Source organism: Heterodontus francisci, chromosome 30, assembly GCF_036365525.1.
Source record: "Heterodontus francisci isolate sHetFra1 chromosome 30, sHetFra1.hap1, whole genome shotgun sequence".
Classification (NCBI taxonomy): Eukaryota; Metazoa; Chordata; class Chondrichthyes; order Heterodontiformes; family Heterodontidae; genus Heterodontus; species Heterodontus francisci.
Genome location: NC_090400.1, coordinates 8,937,466 through 8,954,170, shown reverse-complemented (window position 1 = coordinate 8,954,170; position 16,705 = coordinate 8,937,466). Strand labels below are relative to the sequence as shown.

At 41.7% G+C, this 16,705-nt stretch overlaps 1 protein-coding gene across 2 annotated transcripts in view; it reads left to right on the top strand.

The window, feature by feature from the left end:
- Nucleotides 1-16,705, top strand: part of ube2g1a (ubiquitin-conjugating enzyme E2G 1a (UBC7 homolog, yeast)) — a 98,794-nt gene that overhangs the window by 79,680 nt on the left and 2,409 nt on the right. For both annotated transcript variants that reach the window (XM_068010073.1, XM_068010072.1), the window contains exons 3-5: nt 3,841-3,938; nt 8,099-8,277; nt 15,138-15,257. In XM_068010073.1, the coding sequence (XP_067866174.1) occupies nt 3,841-3,938; nt 8,099-8,277; nt 15,138-15,224 (364 nt within the window). In that variant the 3' untranslated portion in view covers nt 15,225-15,257. The remainder of the gene's footprint in view (nt 1-3,840; nt 3,939-8,098; nt 8,278-15,137; nt 15,258-16,705) is intronic.

The following is a 16,705-nucleotide window of genomic DNA, read 5'->3' as shown; positions in this document are numbered from 1 at the left end:
AGACGTTTGGTACGCTCTTCCATAATCAGTGATTTAATAATTTTAAGTGATTTTTGTTAGTCGAGGTATTGAGGGAAATGGAGCAATGGCAAATGTATGGAGTTGGTTCACAGATCAGCCTTTGAATGGTGAAACAGGTTTGAGGGGCTATATGACCTACTCTTATGCAAGATCTATAAAGTGATGGAGGTGCATTCAGGCAATCGGTATGTGAACTAAAATAGATCAATTTTGGGTCTTTAGAAATCCCACTTGCAGTTTGTACTCCAGATGCTTTGCTTCCATTTAACATCTCCATAATCACATTGGAAAATGATAAATTGATTATGTGCAATTTTGATTGAGGAGGAAGAGGCAATTTACCAAAATTGAGATCTGAGGGAGGACTAACCAGGCAAGGGAGTACACAATGGATGGTAGGACCCTAGGAAGTACAGAGGGTCAGAGGGACTTGTCCATAGATCACTGAAAGCAGCAACACAGGTAGATAAGGTGGTTAGGAAGGCATATGGGATACTTGCCTTTATTAGCCGAGGCATAGAATATAAGAGCAGGGAAGTTATGATGGAGCTGTATAAAACGCTAGTTAGGCCACAGCTGGAGTACTGTGTACAGTTCTGGTCGCCACGCTATAGGAAGGATGTGATTGCATTGGAGCGGGTGCAGAGGAGGTTCACCAGGATGCTGCCTGAGCTGGAGCATTTCAGCTGTGAAGAGAGACTGGATAGGCTAGGGTTGTTTTCCTTGGAGCAGCGAAGGCTGAGGGGGGGGACCTAATTGAGGTATACAGAATAATGAGGGGCATAGATAGGAAGAAGCTTTTTTTCTCTTAGCGGAGATGTTAATAACCAGGGGGCATAGATTTAAGGTAAGGGGCAGGAGGTTTAGAGGGGATTTGAAGAAAAAGTTTTTCACCCAGAGGGTGGTCGAAATCTGGAACGCACTGCTTGAAGGGGTGGTAGAGGCAGGAGCCCTCACAACATTTAAGAAATATTCAGATGAGCACTTAACGTCATAGCATTCAAGGCTACGGGCCAAGTGCTGAAAAATGGGATTAGAATAGATAGGTGTTTGATGACTGTCATGAACATGATGGGCTGAAGGGCCTGTTTCTGTGCTGTATAACACTATGACTCTCTGACTGGAAAATGGTATTGCTTATGACTGAAGATCTCAGACACTTCTCCCATAGGTGTGTGATTTTAGTTACTGCCGCTGCCAACTTCCTCTTGCTTTGTTTTCCTTTCACATTTTCCATCTCCTAGAATCTTGCAATGTTAAAGCGAGGCCATTTGGCCAACTTTTCCTGCACCAACACTCCAAACTATCAACTTAATGCCATCCGTATCCCTTTTTTTGTTTACCAACTGCATTTTTTAAAGTTCTTCTGAGCCCTTTTTTTTTGTCCTAAATTTAAGAACTTTTATTTGGCACCTTCACACCATCTTAAACAGCTTCGCAGCCAGTGGAGTACTTTTAAAGTTTAGCTACTATTGTAATGTAAGAAATGCAGCTGCCAACTTGTGTATAGCAATGAGGTAATGACAATATAATCTGATGGTTGAGAGGATACAATGTTGACCAAGATACTGAGGGCAGATCAGTTCAACATCTCATGCAAAAGACAGCACCTTCAACAATGCAAGCGCTCCCTGAGTACTGCATTAGTGTCATCTTTAGATTATGTGCTCAATTAACTGGAGTGACAGTTGCACAACGTAGGAGCTCATGGTGTTAGGGGGTAACACATTAGCATGGATAGAAGATTGGCTGGCAGAAAGCCAGGGTGGCGCAGTGGTTAGCACTGCAGCCTCACAGCTCCAACGACCCGGGTTCAATTCTGGGTACTGCTTGTGTGGAGTTTGCAAGTTCTCCCTGTGTCTGCGTGGGTTTCCTCCGGATGCTCCGGTTTCCTCCCACATGCCAAAGACTTGCAGATTGATAGGTAAATTGGCCATTAGCAATTGCCCCTAGAATAGTTAGGTGGTAGGGAAATATAGGGACAGATGGGGATGTGGTAGGAATATGGAATTAGTGTAGGGTTAGTATAAATGGATGGTTGATGGTCGGCACAGACTCAGTGGGCCGAAGGGCCTGTTTCAGTGCTGTATCTCTGAACTAAACTAAAAGCAGTGAGTATGCATAAATGGGTCCTTTTCTGATTGGCAGGATGTGATGAGTAGAGTCCCACAGAGTCTGTGCTGGGACCTCAACCTTTTACAATTTATATCCATGACTTAGGTGAGGGGAGCGATGGTATGGTAGCTAAATTTGCAGATGACAAAGATAGGTAGGAAAGTATGTTGTGAAGAGGACATGAGGTTGCAGACTGATAGGTTGAGTGAGTGGGCAAAAATCTGGCAGATGGAGTATAATGTGGGGAAAACGTGAAGTTCACTTTGGCAGGCCAAAAAAAAGTAGAGTATTGCTTAAACGGCGAAGGACTGCAGAATTCCAAGGTGCAGAGGGGTCACAAAAAGCTAGTATGCAGGTACAGCAGGTAATAAAGAAGGCTAATGGAATGCTATCCTTTATTACGAGAGGAATTGAAAAAAGAAATAAGGATGTTGTGCTTCAGTTATACAGGGCATTGGTGAGACCACAGCTCAAATGCTGTGTGCAGTTTTGGTCTCCTTATTTAAGGAAGGACGTAAATGCGTTGGAGGCGGTTCAGAGAAGGTTTACTAGATTGATACCTGGAATGAGCGGGTTCTCTTGAGGAAAGGTTAGACAGACTGGGCTTGGTTTCACTGGAGTTTAGAAGAGGGAGGGGAGACTTGATTGAAATATGTAAGATCCTGAACGGTCTTGACAATGTGGATGTGGAGAGGATATTCCCTCTTGTGGGTGAGCCCAGAACTAGGGGGCTCTGTTTTAAAATTAGGGGTCACCCTTTTAGGACAGAGATGAGAAATGTTTTCTGAGGGTTATGCAACTTTGGAACTCTCTGCTTCAGAAGGTGGTGGAGGTGGGATCATTGAATATTTTTAAGGCGGAAGTGGATAGATTCTTGGGCAAGGGAATCAAGGGTTATTGGGGTTACATGGGTTTAATTTGAGACACAAACCGATCAGCCATGATCTTAATGGCCGGTCAGGATCGAGGGGCCGAATGGCCTACTTCTCGTTCGTGTGTTGAACTCGCAGCATTGAGGCAAAAGTGCCACTAAGCTACTGTTGACACTCAAATTAATGCCCTCTGGTTGTTGTGAAAGTTGTTTTTTCCCTATGTTACCTTCTCAAAACAGCTCTATTTTGAGCTCCTGTGACTCTCCAGTACAAAAGAGAAGGTACCATCTTTCATTCGTCTTGCCTCATAAACTAAAGTCTCTCTTCCATACACTCTTTCCATGGGCTTGACCTGCTTTAGGACACTCGCAACTGGGCACTAGATTCTAAACGCAGCCTAGCCAACAATGTCTCCATATTTTGCTGATGATTTTGCTGTTCATATATTTTGCTCATTGATCTTTTCATTTGTTTCTTCCACCTTTTCCTAAATGGAGAAAAATTGTGTGCAACACCTCCAAACCCTCTGCAAGCATTCAGTGCTGCACAGTGGGATTCGGCCGTATGGTGGTTGTCAACGTCTTGTCTCCTGAGCCCATCATTTCAAACATCCAGTTTTTGAGGGTACAAGCCTTGTGGGGTGCGAGTTAATATTGTTTCCAGGAAAGCAAAGTAGCCTGGTTTGGCTGCAACAGATCAGTAATGAGGAATTTGACTACTTTTTCCTCAGCACTGCTTAATTTCATATTTGTCCAGCTTGATATATTTTCTGTGAAGTAAATGTCACTTGTTGTATTGCTGTGGAAAGTAACTTTTATATCTTTATTCACAGTGAAGGCGGTGTGTTCAAAGCTCATCTCACCTTCCCCAAAGACTATCCCCTCAGGCCACCAAAGATGAAATTCATCACAGAAATCTGGCATCCAAATGGTGAGGATAAAATCATCAATGTTGGCAATTCATGGCCATAGATTAGCACATTGGCGGGTGATGGGAAAGCAAAAGGAGAGTAATAAGGGGAAGCACAATCTTGCATTCACAATTTTGCTAAAATGCAAAGCTCCAGTAATTTGCTAGATTTGCTAATGCAAAGCTCCAATAATTTTGGTGTGGTGAGGTTGGCACAGTCAGAGGGTATGCTGAATATGCCAGGTGAGTTTTTACCCTGCAACACACACTACTGTTTAATGAAGGAAAATCACTCCCAATCTACACACTAAATTCTTGAAAACCAGTAAAATTAATGAACACAGATGGAAGTAAAACATACAATCCCTTGTCCCTTTTTTATACAAAAGTAAAATGCTGCAGATGCTGAAATTCTGAAATAGAAACAGAAAATGTTGGAAATACTCAGCTGGTCGGGCCATATCTGAAGAAAAAGTTAACTTTTCAAGTCTGACCTCACATTTACTCCTCTTCCAGTTCTGATGAAAGTGGGGATGAGGAAAGACAAAAGGGAAGATGTGTGATAGGGTGGAAGGCAGGAGAGATTAAATGGCAAATCCCTTTAGTGACCAGTATACTTGTTCCCTGCAATGGCTGCATCTCCTTTTATATGTGGTGGTTTTGGTTCCCTTTAAGACTGTATTGTGCTTCACTTTGTTTTATAGAATCATTGAACACTTGGTCTAGCTGGAAATGAAGTTCAACATCACGGTCTTCTGCAGCTGATTACTGGCTGGAGATTTTGTGCTCATGGCAGTCAAACTAGTTTTGTACTCCAAGGGGATATAATGAAGCGCCACTGTCTGTTTGTTGTGCCTGTCCTTCATTCCAGAAACCACAGATAGTCTGGGCAGATAAACACAAATCAGGCCTAGGTGCAGCTACAATCCCACACTGAGCCATCTGATCTTGATGTCAGTGCTAGTGAGACTCTCCCTTTTTAACACTGCCATTTTCTACCTCCTATAAGGAGGTGGGGGTAATGACAAGATATTAATTATCTTAATCATGGAAGGTTTGCCCTTATCAAATATATAAAACTAAACAAAAACTCATGGCTAATTGAATTTAATGGGTTCATTTGAGGAACAATTAAATCAAATGGTAGGAGTGGAGCTATGCCACTAAAGTTGGTTGTGATGAGCTAAGTGCCCCTGACAGTCAGCATGTAACTATTGACACATACAGCTGGTCAGCTTTACTCTATTTGTATTGGAGTGGTATTGTTGGAGACTTGAAGTAGATTGTCTGCACAACTGTTGAGCTATGTTGCAAACTATGGAGGGACCTTGAGGAATGGAATTTTAAACGTTGAAAGATTAAATCCCCATTAATCTTTAATCTGCAGGTGAGTATTTTTGTTACCAAGGATTAGTTCCCATATTAGAGGAGGGAAGGAGTCGGGTTCACATTTCATTCTGCACCACAGACCTTTTCTTATGGCTCTTGGATATTTTTGTTGTGCATGTGCTTGCACTTGAGAGCCAGCTACTGCTTTCAGACATGCAGGATAACCGACTTGTAATTGCTGGTGCCTTGAGTTCTTTTTTTTTGCCTCTTTTATTTGATCTTTGGGCAAGGCTGGCATTACCCATCCCAAATTGCCCAGAGAAGGTGGCAGTGGGCCACCTTGTACAATTGTGTGGGTGTTCTCGAGTGGGGATTTCCAGGATTTTGACCTGGTGATGAAGATTGAAGCTGTTGCCATCCTAAATACAGAAGAGCTTGGTATAGCGAGTTATTTGTGCAAAGTTTATGCTGGTCCAATTGGTTATTTACTAGAAACATATAACCTATTAAAAGTTGTGACAATGGGTCATTAGTGCATGTACTAGCTTTCTGGTAGTAGAGGCACCTGATCAAAATACCAGCACAGTAGTGTGAATTTCTTCAGTGAAGTGAGAGCAATTCCAATTTCCACATTTTAGGGGGAATATAAAGGGTTAATCTTGTCCTTTTGAAGTCCTTCATTTAAATGTTTGTCTTTGTGGAGTTCGAGAAACACAAAATCCTAAAATGTTAAAGGCTTGTTTGTATTGAGTATATTTAGTAGCTTATGAGTTGGGAGGTGGACATTTTGCTACCATTGAAGCAAAGTTGCCAGCTTTCCACTTGGCCCACTGGAAGACACTTCCATTGTTACCAAGGAGTAGGGCTATATGTTTCTACTTTAAACAAAGAAAGCGGTCAGGTCAATCAGACAACAGGTGAATGTGCAAGAGGAAATAAAATGACCTGTAAAATGTTTAAATGGAAAATTTAGATGGTTAAAGGGTTAACTAGATTTGGCATGAGGCAATAGGAGGTAAAATAATCAAAACTCCAAGCCATCTAAAAGCACAAGATGTGAATATAGCTGAGTTGGTAAAGCAGGTAGAAATGGAAGCAAGAAAGCTGGCTGAGTAAACATTGGTGTTCTGATAGCAGGACCCCACCCCAAGCACCAACAATGTCCCCTTCCCCCCCCCCCCCCCCCCCCCCCCCTTTTCACTCCTTTCTCGCCACCCACCCTGCCCCTAATGATGGGGAGTAGTGGCACATCTACTCCATTACTGATTCCCACCAAACATTGTTCGAAGCAAGATGCTGTGCCTGTATGTTTTTAGAGAAATTCACCTTTGATAACTGAGGCTTTATTTGCCTTTTTGTATTTGTTTGTTAGCTATCCATATCAAAAATTCAAGTTGGTGTTCTGAAATTTTTGGGTCAGTTTCACATTCCACAGTTATTTACATAGACTTCTCCCCTATCGTGGTCACTTTTGTCCCAATCTCTTTTTCCTAAACCTATGGCTGTTGATTCTACATTCAAAATTTGACTCCATTCTTTACAGTAACAAGTTCAATGTGAGTCGACTGTCCTCTAATATTATGCTTCGTATTCGACGCAACATTTCAGGGTGACTGGCTTATTGTAACTGTGTTTCATCCATACAGAAATACTCCTCTATTCCCTGGTTAATTAAGGGCTATTGTGACTATTTCCAGGGGTGCCCTTGTAGAGATATGCTGTTTAAGGAAGAAAGGACTGATAAAGTAGCCGCAAACTCCAGTGTTGGTTTGCATAACTATTACTTTTGGCTGGCTGCCTCTTGAACCTGGGTCAGGAATATAGTGTAGCTGAAGACTGATGCATAGTTCGTGTGTCTTCATGAGCCTTACTTTTTTTTGGTAGCCATGTTGAAATTGAGCACTATGACAGAAGAAACAAGGGGATTTGCATCACAGGATGCTAGCATGCCTAATTCAATTGACCATGTTGAATACTGCCATTTGTATGTAGCAAAGGCATTTGTGCTACTTTATGGAGCACAATGCTTGTGCCTCAGTGGTCTTCTGGTTCTGTGTGCCTGCCTGTCTACTTGCTCGTCTCTCTTTTGTTGTTTCTTGGTTTTTGCAATAGAGAAACTGGTTGGATGATGCGACTGGCTACTTGATTGGTCTTTAGAGCAGTTCTTCTTGGCAAAGGCCTATAGTGGTAGTTTGCAGCTGTTCATGATGGAAAGCTTTTGAGTACTATACTGTAATCTGACTTGGCTGCAAGGATTTATATTTTCATGCTGGTGTTAGTCTCTACCTTTTGTTCCTCAATATTCAGTGCTTTACTCCAAAAGTTTGTTGCATGGAAAATGCATTGTTGAGGTTTTAATGGTTTATTGAGTAACTTTGACTCTGTAAAGTGCTGAATAAGAACTGATCTGAACATTTTGAGAAGAATTTGGCACAGTGGCGCAGTGGTTAGCACCGCAGCCTCACAGCTCCAGCAACCCGGGTTCAATTCTGGGTACTGCCTGTGTGGAGTTTGCAAGTTCTCCCTGTGTCTGCGTGGGTTTTCTCCGGGTGCTCCGGTTTCCTCCCACAAGCCAAAAGACTTGCAGGTTGATAGGTAAATTGGCCATTATAAATTATCCCTAGTATAGGTAGGTGGTAGGGAAATATAGGGACAGGTGGGGATGAGGTAGAAATATGGAATTAGTGTAGGATTAGTATAAATGGGTGGTTGATGGTCGGCACAGACTCAGTGGGCCGAAGGGCCTGTTTCAGTGCTGTATCTCTAAACTAAACTAAATTTTCTGTGTGCTAATTTAATTGGCAATAGTGAAATAAGACTTGAATGATGAAACTGTCTTTGTTTTGTTACAGTTGATAAGAATGGTGAGGTGTGCATCTCTATCCTTCACGAGCCTGGTGAGGATAAATACGGATATGAAAAGCCTGAAGAGCGCTGGCTGCCAATCCACACTGTAGAGACTATTCTTATTAGTGTGATTTCAATGTTGGCAGATCCAAATGGAGACTCACCAGCCAATGTAGATGCAGCGGTAAGAGCTTTTTGTTTGGAGTCTGAACTTTGGCTCCACCTTCATAACATTAGGGGAACTTGGTCATGAGAAGGAAGTAAATTTGTTTAATAAAACATTTGTTTTAAATCTTTTCAGACGGAAGAATAAATCTGCGACTAATGTTGCATGTAGTAACATTGGTCTCCTCCATAAGCAGCAGCAAAACCAAGGTTGCTGTTTGGAGAACCTGTTCGGATGCTGGATTAAACCCAATGGTTAGAGTTAATAGAGTTATGCAGAACAGAAACAGGTCCATCGTGTCCATGCTGGCCTTCACGCACCTATCTATTCTAACCCCATTTTCTCAAGTTGTTCAATACTCAAATACCAAAGCAAATTAACCAAGAACAGTTTAAAAATCTGAAATCAAAAATAATTTGGCAGGGGGATGGAATACAGAGTGGAGGTACAATAGGGGGTGATGCACAGTCAAATATAAAAGAGAAACAGTCAGTCTGGAAGGCACAGCAAATATAGACCTGTTAAGGCATAAGTGAATAATGTAAGGCTGGATTGCATCTATTTTCACTCGAAACCTTAATAGTAAGGCCGATGAATTGAGGGCATTGATTAACACATGGGAATATGATATTGCTATCACAGAGACATGGTTGAGGGAAGGGCAGGACTGGCAGCTGAATATTCCAGGATATAGAATCTTCAGATATGGCAGAGGAGTGGGTAAAACGGGAAGTGACATTGCACTATTGATCAAAGAGTTCATTACTGCAGTAAGGAGGAATGATATCGTAGAAGATTCCTCAAAGGAGGCCATTTGGGTGGAACTTAAAAACAGAAAGAGGGCAATCACTTGGCTGGGAGTGTACTACAGGCCTCTGAACAGTCAGGGTGCGATAGAGGAACAGATATGTAGGCAGATCTCAGAGGTGTAACAATAATAAGGGATTTCAACTTCCCCAATATCAATTGGGATAGCCTTAGTGCAAAAGGCTTAAACGGGACAGAATTCTTAAAATGCATACAGGAAAGCTTTTTGAGCCAGCATGTAAAAAGTCCGGCAAGAGAAGGGGAGGTACTGGACCTAATCCTAGGGAATGCAGCTGGACAAGTGGTAGAAGTGTCAGTGGGGCAGCATTTCGGGGATAGTGACCAGAACTCTGTAGATTTAAGGTAGTTATGGAAAAGGACAAAGACAGACCGGAAATAAAGGTACTGAATTGGGGGAAGGCCAATTTCAATATGATAAAACAGGATCTGGCCAAAGTGGACTGGGAGCAGCTACTTGTAGGAAACTCTACATCTGACCGGTAGGAGTCATTCAAAAAGGAAATAGAGTTCAGGGCAAACATGTTGGTCCTACCCTTCAGCTTTACTGTAACAAGTCCAGGGAACCCTGGATGTCAAAGGATATATAGAGGATTGGATAAGGGGGGAAAAAAGAGGCTTATGGCAGATTGAGAATGCTGAAAACAGGGGAGACTCCAGAGGAGTATAGAATGTGTAGGGGGTACTTAAAGTAATTAGGACAGCGAAGAGGGGACATGAAAAAACACTGGCAGGCAAGATAAAGGAAAGTCCCAAGGCGTTGTATAAGTATATTAAGGGCAAGAGAATAACCAGGGAAAGAGTAGGGCCCATTAGGGACCCAAGTGGCAATCAGTGTGTGGAGCCGGAGGATGTAGATGAGGTTTTCAATGATTACTTTTCATCTGTGTTCACTATGGAGAAGGACAATGTAGATGTAGAGATCAGGGAGGGGGATTGTGATATACTTGAACAAATTAGCATTGAAAGGGAGGAAGTTTTAGCTGGCTTAAAAGTGGATAAATCCCCAGGCCCAGATGAGGTGTATCCAAGGCTGTTATGTGAGGCAAGGGAAGAGATAGCAAGGGCTCTGACACAAATTTTCAAATCCTCTCTGGCCACAGGAGAGGTACCAGAGGATTGGAGGATAGCGAATGTGGTACCAATATTAAGGGTAGCAGGGATAAACCAGGTAATTGCAGGCCGGTGAGTCTAACATCCGTGGTAGGGAAACTATTGGAAAAAAATTCTGAGGGACAGGATTAATCTCCACTTGGAGAGGCAGAGATTAATCAAGGATAGTCAGCATGGCTTTGTCAGGGGGAGATCATGTCAGCTAACGATTGAATTTTTCGAGGAAGTGACCAGATGTGTAAATGAGGGTAAAGCAGTTGATGTAGTCTGCATGGACTTCATTAAGGCTTTTGATGAGGTCCTGCATGGGAGATTGGTTAAGAAGGTAAGAGCCTATGGGATCCAGGGCAATCTGGCAAATTGGATCCAAAATTGGCTTAGTGGCAGGAGGCAGAGGGTTGTTCTTGCGAGTGGAAGCCTGTGACCAGTGGTGTATCACAGGGATCGGTGCTGGGACCCTTGCTGTTTGTAGTGTAATGATTTAGATGTGAATATAGGAGGTATGATCAGTAAGTTCGCAGGTGACACGAAAATTGGTGTCGTAAATAGTGAGGAGGAAAGCCTTCGATTACAGGACGATATAGATGGGCTGGTAAGATGGGCGGAACAGTGGCAAATGGAATTTAATTCTGAGAAGTGTGAGGTGATGCATTTTGGGAGGACTAACAAGGCAATGGAATATACAATGGATGGCAGGACCCTAGGAAGTACAAAGGGGCAGAGGGACTTTGGTGTACTTGTCCATAGTTCACTGAAGGCAACAGCACAGGTAGATAAGGTGGTTAGGAAGGCATACGGGATACTTGCCTTTATTAGCCGAGGCATAGAATATAAGAGCAGGGAGGTTATGATGGAGCTGTATAAAATGCTAGTTAGGCCACAGCTGGAGTACTGTGTACAGTTCTAGTCACCACACTATAGGAAGAATGTGAGTGCACTGGAGAGGGTGCAGAGGAGATTCACCAGGATGTTGCCTGGGCTGGAGCATTTCAGCTATGGAGAGAGACTGGATGGGCTAGGGTTGTTTTCCTAACAGCAGAGAAGGCTGAGGGGGGACCTCATTGCGATAGAAAAAATTATGAGGGGCATTGATGGGTTAGATGGGAAGAAACTTTTTCCCTTAGCGGAGGGGTCAATAACCAGGGGCATAGATTTAAGGAAAGGGGCAAGAGGTTTAGAGGGGATCTGAGGAAAAAAGTTTTCACCCAGAGGGTGATTGGAATCTGGAACACACTGCCTGAAGAGGTGGTAGAGGCAGGAACCCTCACAACATTTAAGAAGTATTTAGATGAGCACTTGCAATGCCATAGTATTCAAGGCTACGGGTCAAGTGCTGGAAAATGGGATTAGAATAGATAGGTGCTTGATGGCCAACATGGACACGAAGGGCCTGTTCCTATGCTGTATAGCTCTATGACCTCTGACTAAGGGAACTGCTCAAATGGTAACTGCTTTGCATATGTTAGTGTAATTAGATGAAATGCTGTCTATTTTTGACTATATAATTTAGCAGCATTACTAATGAAGTTATATTATATTTTTCGATCGTGGGTATTTCAAAGGTTATTTAGGAGTTTTTAAAAGTGGCATCTTTCAAATGAGCTCCCGGGTGGCTGTTGATTACATGACTATTCAAAGGGCAGGGAGTTCTAAGTCATCGACATCTTCAATAGATAGTTTTTTTTTTCTAACAAAAAGTTAACTGGTCATTTCACCTACTGTTGTAGGATCTTGCTGTATGAAAACTAGCTGCCACATAACAGGAACAGGAGTATGCTGTCCTAACAATCAAATAGGTCAAGACTGATTTGTTACTCAACTCTCCATTTATCTGTCTGCTCCATATCTGTGGTTTGTGACTTTTCCATGTTTTCACCACTGATTTTATAACAAACAGCATTACTGCACTTAACTGGCTATCTGTCAACCCCTGATTTTTGCATATTCTAACAATTCCATTGTACCTAGAATTGTCCCCCTGAATGATCCAGTTACCCTCCCAACAGTTTCTAAATTACAGTTGGAGAATTCTTGAGAGATGTTGCAGCACGTTTCCTGTTTTCCCCACACACACTTCTGTATGACTTGCCAAGGTCGGCGCAGTGGTTAGCACCGCAGCCTCACAGCTCCAGGGACCCGGGTTCAATTCTGGGTACTGCCTGTGCAGAGTTTGCAAGTTCTCCGGGTGCTCTGGTTTCCTCCCACTGCCAAAGACTTGTAGGTGATAGGTCAATTGGCTGTTGTAAATTGCCCCTAGTGTAGGTAGGTGGTAGGAAATATGGGATTACTGTAGTATAAATGGGTGGTTGTTGGTCAGCACAGACTCGGTGGGCCGAAGGGCCTGTTTCAGTGCTGTATCTCTAAATAAAATAAAAGTAAAATAAAGTTCATGAATGGTGCCTGGGAAGCCCAACATGATTAGACTATGCCAACATTGGAGTTTGTGCTTAAACTTGTCTTTGGACTTTACGCCAATGGTTTCTTCTTTTGTTCATTCATGGTATGGTGGACATTGCTGGCAAGGCCAGCATTTATTACCCATTCCTAACTGCCCTTGAAGGTGGTGGTGAGCTGCCTTCTTGAAGTGCTGCAAGCAGTGGTTTGGTACAACTGAGTGGCTTGCTAGGCCATTTCAGAAGGTGATTAAGAGCCAGCCACATTGCTGTGGGTCTGGAGTTACAGACTGGGCAAGGACAGCAGATTTCCTTCCCTAAAGAACATTAGTGAATAAGCTAGGTTTTTATGAAAATCTGGTAGTTTCATGGTCATGACTGATAACTTTAACAGCATTTAAATTTCCTAGCTGCCATGGTGGGATTTGAACTCCCCTCTGGATTGTTGAGGCAGGCCTCTGGATTACTAATCCAGTAACATAACCTCTATGTTGCTGTACCCCATCTTGAATGAAGCTGTTTCTCCACTTGTCATTTTAATAGTTAATTGGCTTCATATTTTGTGGGCTTCTTTAAATTTAGCATTTGGATAAGTAATTGATAAATGACATACAGTTCACACTAAGTTGTACTTTTATCTATTTTTGTCCCCTTTGCTTGCCCTCAAGTATTGATGAGAGTCTGTTGTATGTAAATGAAACTCTTTTCTAATATAGACCAACCTTTTTTTCCAAAAATATACTTTATAAATTACAAAAGAATTCATAGTGGACATTTTAGAAAGTGCAAAAAAGTCAGTTTTCTATACTGAATGTGAGGTGTCTCACAACTCTTGCCATTACATTTGTATCACACAGCAAAAACATTTTCTGGTGCACATAGCCCGAAGAGTTTTACACGGGTTCCAGCCCCTCAGTATACGATGGCAGGGGGACCTTACACAGTGGCCTTTCCCCATTGAGCCTTTGCGACAGCTGACCCAAGCATTAGTGTGTCCCTCAGCATGTAGTCCTGCACCTTGGAATGTGCCAGTCTGAAATACTTTGTTGTGGATAGCTCTTTGCACCGGAAGACCAAGTTTCAGGCAGACCAAAGAGCATCTTTCACAGAGTTTTAGTTTGAGTAGATAGATGGGAAATGCACTTCATAATTCCTAATGCACTGAGGAGCACCCAGGCAAAAGTTGGAGCTCATTCAGTTTGTTGTGGCCCATTGTGGTAATTTGTGTAATTTCCTCTAATGGTTGTGTATTGGTATCAAAGCCTTGGGGCAGGGGGAGGAAATTGCACCAGATTAATTCAAGTACTCTGATTGCTGATACAGTTGGGAGCAACCATGATGGATATGTAGTTATCATTTCTCTCCCTGGCCACCCTGCCCCCATTTCACACTTGTAGTTCATCATACTTTTGAGGAACAAGACATTCTTAATTTGATTGGGGTATTTTCAGACTAATGTTGAAATTTGACATACCAGCTGTCATGGTTTTATTGAATTTCTAGTGTTTACGCCCCCCACCATCTTGCCTTCCAAATATCTCCTGATAAAAGAATGCTAACATTTACACATTCTGGTTCCTCCTCTCACTTGTAAATAGCCAGTCTATCACTGTCCAATTCTTTTACCTGTTCTTGTGTAGTGAAATTGCCTCCCAGCTGGCCTTCAGCCTTACCTCCAATTAAGCTGGTGTTCTAAAGTCAGTTTGTGACTTAAATTCCTTATTTAAAATTAATGTTTAAAGTTCTTCATGCCCTGCTCCTCCAACCTAACAATTTGTTATAGTCTCATTGAATCAAAAGAATTATGAAAAATTGGTATTTTTGTAAAATGAAACTTGACAATGTAGCCTTTACAGTTTTGCTTTTTAAAATTTTATAAATCTAAATGTCCTTTTTTGTTCAGTTTAGGGGTGCAGGAACAAAGACCTCTAACGTCAGTTAGATTAGGCTGCTGTGTAGTATTGCAACCCAGTTTTGTATAAACTATCAGCTTTGATTCTGGTAGCATCACCACTTGACTCAAGTTCAAGCCTCATTCAGTGACTTGAGCACATAATCTAAACTGGTACAGCATACTGCAGTGCAGTACTGGGAGGAGTGCTGCATTCAAAAATGCTGACTTTTTTTGGTGAGATGGTAAATGGGTTCCTTCTGCCTCAGTGCCATGAAATCCTTTAGTATCCACCTATTTGAATTGTTAGAGTTCTCATAGCCTTTATCTCTAACATTTTTATCTGATCTTTACTATCACTGCAGTTTGTGGGGCTTTGCTGTGTACTAATTGCTTTCTTACCTTGGCTGTAGCCACTGCTAAAATGAGATTTTTTTTTTTTTATTGTCCTAAGTGTTTTGGGACATCCTGAGTCCATGAAATATGCTGTATAAATGGTGTAAGAGATTCCAGGGTTAAAGAATAAAACATGGGGCCATCTTGGTACTTTGAGATTTGCATTCATTCGCCATACTCCAGCTCACTGGCTTCAAGTTTTGGGGACAGATGAGCATTTGCTGAATTATTCACTAGTTGTTCTGACTTGCAACTTATAGAAAGAATGGAGGGAAGACCGTAACGGTGAATTCAAAAGGAAAGTTGCACGCTGTGTAAGAAAAAGTCAAGAAACTGCATTTGAGTGATACTTCATTCGCCAGGAAGCTTCACTTTTCAGGGTAAGCAAAATAGAGAACTTATCAATATTGGTATAATATTGGCTAATTTGGGATCTTCCTACCATCAGCAGGCTGGTTTGTGTCATGTTAAGTGACTGGAGTGAGTTAAACAATACTGGCGCAGTTAGAGTTCTGACATCCTAAATTGCTTTAGTTTGTTCTGGTGATTGAACAGAAAAATGCAGAGATAGGATTACTGCTCTACCTCACTGGTCTCTTATGGCCTCTAGATACGATCCTTCTAGCCATATTCAGCTACCTGCTAAAGGGTAATGAAGCAGATACTGAGAACCTTTTAAATTGAATAGCATTACATGATGCTTTGTATTATGACAAAAGTACTGTTGTCTACTGTGAATGTACATGTGCATCATTATTTTTAACCACATCAATGTATTTAATTCGTATTCAGTGTTGATTTTTCATGATTGGACCATAGCCAGGTTTGTCATGGATTGAAACATATTTCAGTGTCTGATGCTTGTGCTATAGTTGGAAAGCTATACTTATAGCTGTAAGTGTTTTTTTGCAGACTACAGGCCAACTAAAGTGCTGTTTAGATACTTGGTGCTTGATGGCAATAGGTTTGCTTTACCATGTCCTACTCTTCATAGCATACTGGCTGGCATCAATACACTAAGAAAAATGGCACAAGTCATAACACTATATACATTTGTGTATTACTCCCAATGCTTGCATTTATCAATATTAGGTACAACTTAAATGTTCTTTTAGTCACAGCCCAAATTTGGGAGAACCGTCTATATATAGTTGCACTGCTGGGTATTTCTTGCAGTTGACGTGGACGTTGCATGGAAATATGAAATTTTCATTCTTGACTGAAATCCTGGTGACAACATTGTGTAATGTATGTAAAACTCTTAACACATTAAAGTGTACACTTTTGAGACTTTGTTTTGGGAAGTGGCGGGGATGAGGTTGAAGGACAGAGAAGGAACTTTGGCCTTGCTCCCCAAGGCAGCAAATTCAGTCCAAAATGTACTCTGGGCTCTTTGTTGGATGAACTAAATTTTTGAAAAATTCCTGTTGACTGAATTTACCAAGGTTTGGTGCATTCCAAAGTAAAAATCTTTGGAACCTGAATAGTAGAGCATTAATCAATAATTGCTAATTTAAGGCAAGAACAATTTAAGTTTTAAAAAAAAAAGCCAATGTGAGTCTCCTAACACATGTAATGCCTGGGTATTGAGAGCAAGCAGACCAAAGGACCTTTTGCAGTCCTGTGGATTAATCCAAGTAATTTGCACATGTTCTGAGACTGCAACATCACTTAAAGGTTCCACCAACAATTACTAACTTTTTATATTCTTTCATAAGATGTGAATGTTGCTGTTGCGGCCAGCATTTATTGCCCATTCTAACTGCCCTTGAAAGTAGGGGGTAAGCTGTCTTTCTTGAATTCAACTGAGTGGCTTTCTAAGCTATTT